Raw genomic sequence first — 10411 nt, 5'->3', positions numbered from 1 at the left:
TGCGTGACTTGAAATATGCCCTGTATGTGTAATATTCACATAATTGCATGTGTGTCTAGTTAACACGATCACTCCTGCTTAGGGAAACATTTGAAAGCGTTCCAGCACTTCCCCTCCCTCCCTGCTTTCTCTCGTCCAGAAACGGCACAGCAGGACCCCTGTCTGAGGGCTCAGCCGCGCCTAAACCCAGCCTGAGAGTTTTACAACAAAAGACAACAAGTTGGAGAGTGTTTTTCGGCGCAGTTACACGGGAATTCAACCCGGGACGGGAGGAGAACAAAGGGGAGGGACGGTCTGAGCTGATGGACTCGGAGATGAGATAGCGCTCATACCCTGCCCCAGCTCCCCATCCATCTTCTTCTTCTTCCTCTCGGTTGATCGGACGGTTGCTTGTCTTACCGGATGATGTGACAGTTTTATGACAATCTGGGCAGGGATTTTCACCACGTGATCATACTGTTTAGTTACCAGCCCACGGTGATATCCGACAACCCGGGTTTAGGTGAGGGGGGCTCGGCTCAGCGGGACCGTGGCGAAGCGCTCAATTCCCCGGCTTTCGTGAGCAGTGGTAAGTGCCTCAACTGACCTCCCGGCGCTGTTGAAGAGAAGGTACTTGATTACTTTAGAAAGTAACCCCATGATATAACCGCTATACATCCAAGTGACGCTTTGAGGTCGTCTCACCTTCTTAAATGAGCTGAATTAACTCTGTGAGTAAAAAATAACCACGAAAAAACCCATTTACATAACTGTACAGATACAGAGGCTGATGTGTGATCATTTTGTATGTTTTGGTTTATTTTAAAGGATGTTTAAAATTTTGGGAGGCTAAATGTAAATGTAACGCATGAATGCTAAGTTAATTCAAGTTCAGATTTAATGGTCTCAACTATTTGGGAAAACAGATTTTAGCTGTATCACATGTCTTCCCTTATAATTGTATATGAAACACTGATATATTATTGTAACGCTTTCCAGACTTTCGGCTGAAACCTCGCTCTCTTCTTTTTTAAGCTAAAACCCAGAGTCTGGAGTCCGTCAAAGCAGGACATTATAAACATATATATTTATTTTATTAAAAACATTTCGTCGGTCTCACAGCCCACCACAGCAGCCTCTTGTAGGCTCTCTGTCTCCAGAATTGATCCTTTAGAGTCGCAGACATATTGAAGTGCTAAAAAGCGTGTAAAACAGTGGATGTGGGTGACCACATCCAGACACTTTTAATATGCACCAGGAGAAAACGATTTTGTAGCTTGTAAATGACGTTAATGGCTGAGGCATTTTTAAAGAAGAGAGCGAAACAGAGGAGAGCTTTGCCTCCCACTCCCATTGTATCCCCTCTATTCTCTGACACTATAAACCCATTTTAACGTCCTCACTGCACACGTTCAACAAGTTTTTATCCAATCAAATGCACCAAACCCGGTAAGAAGAAGCAATCTGACTGATGCACAAGGACGTGTGGGTTGTAAGATGCTATAGGCACCAGGAAGTTGTCAATCCACATGAGCAGGGACATGCAAAGTTCAGATTTCACACCGACTGAAAACTGGCGCTATGTGACCTGCAGGCAACAGATGGCGTGACGAGACTTTGCCTTTCACAGAGTTAACAGAGCGGCGGCGTGTTGTGGTTTTCTGCTCCTTTAGGTGCAGTCATGTGGGAGAGGATTCAGATTTGCTGCGCACTGTTTGCACTGTATTCAGCGGCACCGCCTGCACACATCAACCGCCTGGCGCTGTTCCCTGACAAGAGCGCCTGGTGCGAAGCCAAGAACATCACACAGATAGTCGGGCACACGGGATGTCAGCCTCGCTCTATTCAAAACAGGTCAGGATGAAGGCCCTCTCTGTCCGATTATCTCTCAGTGCAGCTGAAAACAAATAAAGGAGAAATTCCTTGATATCATTAGGTTACGCTATCAAGAGTCATGCCTCATTCAGTTTGTAGGGCACATTATTTAATCGGCAATCACTAAACATGTCTTTGTTCTTAGCCAAAAAGTTTCTTTAAAAAGACTGTGGTGCTCAAACGAGCTCCAGCAGAGTGCGCGTCTGCTAAAAGCCAAATAAAAAGTTTGTCTCAGCCCATATTTATTAAATCTGTGTGCATGACTAGACGGCTGCATTCAGAGAGGAAGCTAATGACAAGATGTTCTTTGGAAGAGGTAGTCATGCATAAGCCTGGAGTTGTTCATATTTTTTTAACGGAACTAAAACCAAAATTATGTGTGCAAAACCTTTAGGTAATTGACTTTTTTTTTAAAGCAAACTACAAAGAGCAAAACAGCTAGCGTGATAGTAGAAAACACGTTTATCTATGCAAAAGATCCCTGATCTGAGGTCGGGAGGACAGACCCAGAGTCATGGGGTTAAAAGCTTGCGCCCACATAAATGACGTCACATCTGTGTCAAATCCAGCGTGGATCAATCCGCTGCGGCGACCCCTGGGAAATAAGGGAGCAGCCAAAACATCCTCTTACTACAGTTATTTTGTGTAGTTACAAAACTAAATAAAATGGAACCAGAGATAACTCAGGACGTGTGTACACTCTGAGTCATCTTCACAAAGAGTTGTGTTTGTGTGCTGAACGTGTAAATGTTGCCCCTGACAAACAGCGTCCATAGTTTCACATTTAAAAATACGAAACCCACCTCTGAAAGTAGCTCAAGTTTAGTAAAACTAAACTAAACTAAACACACAGTCTGGAAACTAACTGAAACTAAACAAGCAAAAACTTTAAACATATAGAAATAAATAGAGCCTGACCGATACCGATATCCAGAATATCAGCCGATATTTTTCTCCTTCCAGACACACGGATATGCCTAACATTTGTCACATGTAGTTATTTGCTCTTCCCGATTCTGCTCTGATCAGCTGATTGTTGTTTGTGGCATTTCAAACACGTTGCCAACAGGGAAGTTGCAGAGTGCCCTCTGGTAGACAAGCAATGCCGACATTCTGTATTTTTATAAACGCAAATATCGATAGATGCGCAAATGGCTAATCTCAGTCTATAATGCTGTCTCATTGATAAACAGTACCAGCCCTGGAAATAAAAACTAACTAAATAAAGAAACAACAAAATTGCAATAACTGTGACGCAGGACCTTTGGTTCTTGCCTAAAACATAAATCTAACAAATGTAACTGACCACCACACAGTGTTTATGCCACAGCCCAAAATTAACAGTATTGTTAATCACTCAAAAGCGATTTTTTTTATGTTTCTGTAATGTTTATTCACCAGCATGCAGAGGCATGTTAATAAAAATGACATTTTTAATGCTGAAATATAATTATAGTTGTTATACATAAACTTTTTAAAATTAAGATTAAGATGTCAAACTACAGTTATTTACTTGTAATCTGTAAACTCTGTTGCTAACCTCGCCCTCACCCCCTGTCAGCACCGGCAGGGGTTTATATAACCATAGAGAAAACAACAGCGTGAATAATAAAACAAGCATAAAAACAACAACAACAACAAAACAGCACCCCTCGTGGCAAAGTAAATGTGTTTGGCACAACAAAGGATCCAGACCATAAATGTGTTATCTAAAACAGCTGGATAGGGCAGGTTTTAAAAAAGAAAGATGTTTTTGACAGATTTCAGGTGAAGTCATTAAATAATATTATATATATATATATATATATATATATATATATATATATATATATATATATATATATATATATATATATATATATATATATATATATATATATATATATATATATATAAAATCCCAAAAAATCCCAAAAGTTCCTGAAGCAATTGTCAGACAAACAGGAGTACACAGTGTTTTTATTGTGAACTATTTACTGTACTTTTCTGTACAAAAGATTTTCTGAGGCCAGGCGACAGCTAACTGTTCTTTATACCTTCAGGCTGCATGACTGAGAAAGCTGGTCAAAGATACATTGTTATTCCTATAAAGCTCTCTCAGTAAAACTTGATATGCATTCCTTCCTGTATTTGTTTGAACAGTATTGTAGAAAAACACGTTTTCCCATCACCTTTATCCTGGCTTTCACTTGAAATCACAACTTGGCTGGTAATTCCCATTTACGCATTACACGTCTCTGTGATTTGCCTCAAGGCTACCAGGCATCCTCAGACTTGGTAAATCAGTTCACATTTCAGGCTCTTTTTTTGGTGAAATTATTACTTCTTACTCTTGCTCGGCATGAACGCTGCATCTGTGTAGTTGAATGAGAAATAATAAACCCTCTCCTCTTTCTTGCAGAGCTTGTCTGGGTCAGTGTTTCAGTTACAGCGTCCCCAACACATTTCCACAGTCAACCGAGTCTCTGGTCCACTGTGACTCCTGCATGCCTGCCCAGACACAGTGGGAAGTGGTAAGAGTTATTGGACATTAGTCAGTTAGCAACCCCACACCAACAGTGAAAGCACGCTGTCCTCACCAGCAAAGCAAAAAAGCAGAAGATCTCGAAAAGGAGATCAGAATAGATCATAGTTACTTTTGTCTGACGTGAACCTTTAGCCTGTGTTTTAGATTATTTTAAGGTTCTTTGTCCCTTGTAACCAGAAGGAATCCACTCTTAGAAAAACAAAGGCTTTGTGGTGAGATGTATGTAGTTTGGAAGGCTGCCAGGTAGGCTCGGTGGATGGGACCGCAGGTGAGGTCACCTCATGTTTCAGTGGAAAGATATTGTACCTTGGAGCAGACAGTCGTTACCAGATAGTTTAATTAATTTCTGCACGTTTTTTTGTTTCACAAGACAAGACGGGGGAAAAAGTGCCTTCACGCTCACACCTTACAGTTAATTATCTGAAAATGGACGTCTGCGCCTGCGGTTGTGATTGTTGTTTCAGGACTTTAAACAGAATTCAGTTTGAGGCAAAACAAAGTCAGCTCTCATGAAAGTGGATACTGCTCCCCGCTGCTTTGGCTCTTGATAAAATTGCTGAATGATCATTTTCATTGGATAATAGAAACAGTGAGGGGGAAGTTGCGTGAGGTCTGGAGAACTGGCTGAGCTTGTGTAACTCTTGGGTTTACGGAGGGGGGTTGTGTATTTTTCTGTTTATTTGATTTTCCGGCTTTTCCCAGTATTTCTTTATTCCATCGAGTGTCATAAACTTTGTATGAAAACACAGATCCAGCAAAACAAAAACAAAACTATGAACCAAGAGTCTGGTTAGTGGGACCAAAGACACATTAACGCATTCACAGGAGTCCATCTTATAATAAGCATGTTAAATAGGAGGTGATGGAGGGAAAACTATAAGAAAATACTCTTGTTTAAACATAAAATATATTATCACACCTTGAGATTATTCAAAATAACAGCTTAACTTAAATACTATACAAATCAATGCAAGGAAACAATAAATATTTCATCTTTCTGCTGAGTTACTTTCAATTCTCAACTCACTCTTTACGCATGCATGTGTGCAACTTTGTGTTGGCACAGGTGACGCTGGATTGTCCGGGCAGCGAAGACTCTCCCCGGGTGGATAAGCTGGTGGAGAGGATCTTCCGCTGCAGCTGTCAGTCGTGCAGTAAGGAAGGTGTCCAGGAGGGGGCGGTGATGCAGCTGTATCCAGCAGACAACAGCCTGGATCCTGTCCCGTCTTTATCAGACAGCGGGGTTCAGTCTGACCCCCTGCCCCACACAGACACGCACTCCTACAAGCATGCTCAACTGCACACAGACCATCACTCACTACCACACACATCAGACGGGGGGTAGGTCTGTAATCTTGTCGCTCACTCCAGCGGACTTTACCGCCCTCCCCACTCTCCCCCGACACTGCATCCTCTGTACCAAGCTGTAGTATTTTAAAGGCACTTTGAAGATATGACTTCACTTTGTGTTAAAGCGTTTCTCTAAAGGCACACACACACACACACACACACACACACACACACACACACACACACACACACACACACACACACACACACACACACACACACACACACACACACACACAGAGTCATGTTATCAGACGGTGTGTATGAACTCGTCCAAACACAAAAGCCTGTGCACTCTTTTGTTTGTTGATTAGCACATTCATGTGTGTGTTTGTGCATCCAAACATGACTATAGTCTGTTAATAAGCTGCAGTCTTTTAATCTGCTTCAAATGCATTAAAGTCAGTTGAGATAACTCTCTTTAGTTGTCGTGTTTATCTGAAAGCTTTCCTGCTGCTCTGTCACTTTTGTTTTTTATTTTTTCAATGTCACAAGAAATAAAACTGAAAGCGCTTTGTTTGTGTTGGCTCAAAGACCCACTTTCAGCTTCCTGTCAGGGACTACAAAGATGAAGCTGTGACTCTATTATGTGGTTGTTGTGTGACTCTTGGCCATGGCCACATGGTCTTGTTTTATTGTGACCAACAAAAATGTAGCCATGTCAGACTTTTAATCGATGCTGGTGCCACTTACTGGAGCGAAGAAGAGCTGCAGGATGAGACCCTCCTGCTTGTTGGCCTAAATCTGATCTCAGTGCCACAGAGGAACTTTTCCCTGCACATTTACTCAATTATCTACTTTATTTATGGTGCTGCATTTAAGGGATGTGGTCATGTTTTTCCAGTCATCTTTAAAAAAAATTCTGATATGTCAGTTTTACGTTTATGGAGTTTTCATTGAAGTTATTTGGCAATGAAAGATCATTTTTTGAGGGTTCTTTATTCAATACCACTTTATAATTCTGATCCACTACATTTATTTCAGAATTTTAGTTTCTAAAAAAAAAATACGATTTTGTATTCAGAACAGATCAAAAACTTCAGATTAGTTGTTAAATATAGTTGTGCTCCGACGTTTATATACACTCATCATGGGCGTTAATGTCATGGTTATTCTGGGCATTCTTTGAACTGCTGTTTCTCCAGGGTGGAACGATTGTGCAGCACACATCCTTCGTGACTTAAAAAAAAGAACTGGGGGCACAAGTTTTAATTTTCTATAATCCGCACAGGGTCAAAAGTATACATGCATCCCCACTAATATTTGTTTTTTAGTTGGGACACATTTGATAGCCATTAACAAGAATCGGCAGACTTCATTTAAACTCACTGGTTTCTGAAGATCTAAGAATTAGATTTGTAGCTTTACAAAAGTTGGGAAGGTCTCTTTATGGTCAGACTATAGTTGAGCTATTTATACAGATAGATATGATGGGAGGAATAAAGATGAGGCATTCAAACGTAATAACACTGTACCAGCTATCAAGCATGGTGGTGGTAGCATCATGCTCTGGGGCTGTTTTGGTGCCAGTGATATTGGTACATTGCACAAACTTGTGCTCAACTTGTATTTTTTAAGCCATTAAAGATACATGTTGTACAAATATATACACATTTATCTATATATTACTAGTCCTATGTGTATATATGTGTAGATTAGTAGGCAGCATTAATTAAATATCCCAATTTTATTATGACAGAAGAAAATACAAACTCCACACAGATTCAAGCCCAGGACCCATTTCCTGTCAGAGCACTGCACTAACCACTGAGCACCATTCTGCACTTGTATAGTTTTTCTTCAGTAACATTTTATACAGGATTTTACATGTAATAGAGTACACAGTGTGCTTGCACGGCTTCTTAAATAAAGGCTTTGACTATCTATTTCATCACTGCTATCAGCGAAATGATCCTTTTCTCTGTGACTGCAAAGTAAGGAATGGGGTAGAAAAACCACAATCCCCATTCTGGCCAGGTAATGCAGAGTACGTATCTGACACAAAGACTTTCAGTACAAATTCTGTCTGTGAGTAACTTGCTAAAATGCAGTGATGTGGTGCAGTTAGTTTGAAGAAAATGCTGATGTTGTTTAATATATACACAAGAAACATGCAGGTCTGTTCTGCGCTTTGTTCAGAAAGTTCACAGGTGCTCCAGCAGATGTCAGCAGATGTCACAGGTAGAATCCAGAGAGACGACATTTATCGTGCACTTTACTTACAAAATCTTCCTCCACACCATCTGCAGCGTCTCTCCACTGCTTCATCAATCAATCTTTCATCTCCATTTCTATGTCCAGGCAATGTCTTTTCTCAGCTCAGTTTCATATCCTCCTATCTTTTTCGCTTGTTCGGTGTAATTAAATTTGAGCAGCGAAAGGTTGACTGTCTGTCTGTGCTGGAAAACAAATCGATCATCTTCTTATCTGCAGCCACACAGCTGACAATGTTCTGAGGACTGCAGAGGGAGAAACTCGCAGGGATATTTGTGGACGTATCACAGCCTTCTTTCCCCCCATTCAGCTTTAAATGTGTTCTATTTTCAAGCTCATATACAAAGCAAAGGCAAACACTTCTCTTATGTAATAAGCTCTTAACTGTTCTTTTATTGTATGCATTTTCTGACCTTGTTTAGCTGCACTGGATGACTGGAGCTTCTTTTTTTTTGCCTGTAGAGGATGTGTAGGCGTGTCCTCTGGTTGTTTTCAGTTCTATGAATTTAAGCTCACCCTAATCTGATTTTCCTGAGATTTTATCTGATTATCTGACAAGACTGGCTTACATTCACTTCTATAAACTACAGCAAAGGTCACTTGATTGGACAGACACCAAGATAAACAGGTCTGGGCTGTGAGTAGCCAATGATGTAGTACAACTGTTTAAAAACTGATAAAAAATACATGGTGCTACCACTGTCCACTCTCTTTATTAGATATTAGCTATCATTTACAAATGTAATAATGAAGAACATAAACAACACAAAGACTTTATTTAAAGATGTAGATGATTTGTTTGAAAGAAACAACTCTGACTTCTGACACTGACCACACCCTGGAGCACATTTCTGCATCACAGAGAGAAAAAAAGTGGTCTGTGAGCATGAAAACTGACGTATCTGTGGTCTAAATATATCTTTTAATTATGCTGTTTTAAGCTTACAAATATAGTAAACACATATATTTCTGTAAATACTCAGACAATTTATTAGGTATAGCTTGCTAGTGCCGTGCTGACCTCTCTTTTGTCTTCAGAGCTGATTTAGTTCCTCATGGCACAGATTCATGAGTACAGGGAACTCAGTAACATGTTGACCAAACCAGGTCAACATGTTACAGAGTTTTGCGATATGGTGCATTATCCTGCTGGAAGCAGTGACCGGAAGATGGGTACACTGTGGTTATAAAAGTGTGAACATGGTCAGGAACAAAACTTAGGTAGGCTGTGTTAGTACTAAGGGACCCAAAGTGTGCCAAAAAATACCCACGAACATCATTATACCCCCACCAGACTGAACAATGATAAAAGCCAGGAGGGATCCATGCTTTCATGCCGTTAACTCTAAATCCTGACCCTACAATCCGAGTGTTGCAGCAGAAATTGAGGCTCATCATATGATCACAGAATTTGGTGAGCCTGTGTGAATTGTAACCTCAGTCTTCTGCTGTTGTAGCCCATCAGCTTGAAGGTTTGACATGTTGTGCATTCAGACTTGCTCTTGTGCTCACCTTGGTTGTAATAAGCTGTTATTTGAGTTAGAGTCTCATCATTCTCTTCCGACCTCTGGCATCAACATGAGATTTTATGTGGGTGAAAATCTCATCTTTGTTATTTGTCATTTTGACGGTCAGCTTGGACCTCAGCAGGTCGTCTTAACCATGTCTACATGCCCAAATGCCCTGAGTTGTTGCATTGTGATTGACTGATTGGATATTTGTGTAAATAGGCTGTTAAATACATTGTACCTCATGAAGTGTCCCGTCAGTGTATGTGTTCGCCATTTATGGAGGTTTTCTCATTTGTAACTAATGGCTTAAGTAACGGCTTTGTATGTGAGATATGCAATCTTTTCATAGTTTCTATCCTGAAAAATAAAAACTCAAGTAAAGTACATATATCTAAAAATTCTACTTGAGTACAGTAACAAAGTAGTACTCTGTTACTTCCCACCTCTGATCTTAAGGTAAACTCAAACTGTTCAGTATCTGCGCTTTGCCTGTTAGGAGTATTTCGAGATGTAAAGAAATGATCGCTCAGCCTTTGGTAAGTAAAGCTTATAAACATCAAACATCACTAAATGTTTTGGATCAAATTTTCTGCATCAACAGTGCATCGCTGAGACGAATGTAAATCACAAAGCAGATGAAAAGAGAACGATTTTCCACAAACTGGCAACTAAGTATGAGCAACTAATGTTTAAATAGTAGATCACGTTTTTAAGTGAAACTTTATAGAGAAAATGTAGCAACAGCGGTGACGTGTAACCATGACACCATCCTCCTCCTCCTCTGTGGCCCTCCCTGTTCACTTTACTTTGTCGTTGATAAAGGGGTCTTGTGACACACTGCCCCCCCCCCCCCCCCCTACTATACAAACACTTAGGAAAAATAGTCCAAGCTGTCAAGCAACCGCGTGAGCGCGCACTTTAACATTGGAGAGCGCGCTCCGGAGTCGCTCGCTTC

The 10411-nt window shown here is 40.6% G+C and overlaps 1 protein-coding gene across 2 annotated transcripts; it reads left to right on the top strand.

Annotated features, from left to right (window-relative positions):
* Positions 1-37: 37 nt before the first annotated feature.
* On the top strand, positions 38-6146 carry nbl1 (NBL1, DAN family BMP antagonist). Of its 2 annotated transcripts, none has more exons than XM_026167914.2 (4): positions 38-568; positions 1653-1833; positions 4256-4367; positions 5448-6146. In XM_026167914.2, the coding sequence occupies exons 2-4, from the start codon at positions 1661-1663 to the stop codon at positions 5724-5726; spliced, it is 564 nt and encodes a 187-aa protein (XP_026023699.1). In that variant the 5' UTR covers positions 38-568; positions 1653-1660; the 3' UTR covers positions 5727-6146. The 2 variants fall into 2 exon arrangements, with proteins under 2 accessions (XP_026023699.1, XP_080157981.1); XM_080301855.1 differs by having other exon boundaries at positions 495-710.
* The last annotated feature ends 4265 nt before the right edge of the window (positions 6147-10411 follow it).

This window comes from Astatotilapia calliptera, chromosome 5 (genome assembly GCF_964374335.1).
Source record: "Astatotilapia calliptera chromosome 5, fAstCal68.1, whole genome shotgun sequence".
NCBI lineage: Eukaryota > Metazoa > Chordata > Actinopteri > Cichliformes > Cichlidae > Astatotilapia > Astatotilapia calliptera.
This window is presented reverse-complemented; position numbering and strand designations above follow the sequence as displayed.

Bases quoted from the DNA above. Each gene is read 5' to 3' on its own strand.
- nbl1 (XM_026167914.2), top strand. From the start codon at position 1,661: ATGTGGGAGAGGATTCAGATTTGCTGCGCACTGTTTGCACTGTATTCA. The intron at 1,834-4,255 runs GTCAGGATGAAG...TCTTTCTTGCAG, and splicing joins CCTCGCTCTATTCAAAACAG to AGCTTGTCTGGGTCAGTGTT. The intron at 4,368-5,447 runs GTAAGAGTTATT...GTGTTGGCACAG, and splicing joins CCCAGACACAGTGGGAAGTG to GTGACGCTGGATTGTCCGGG.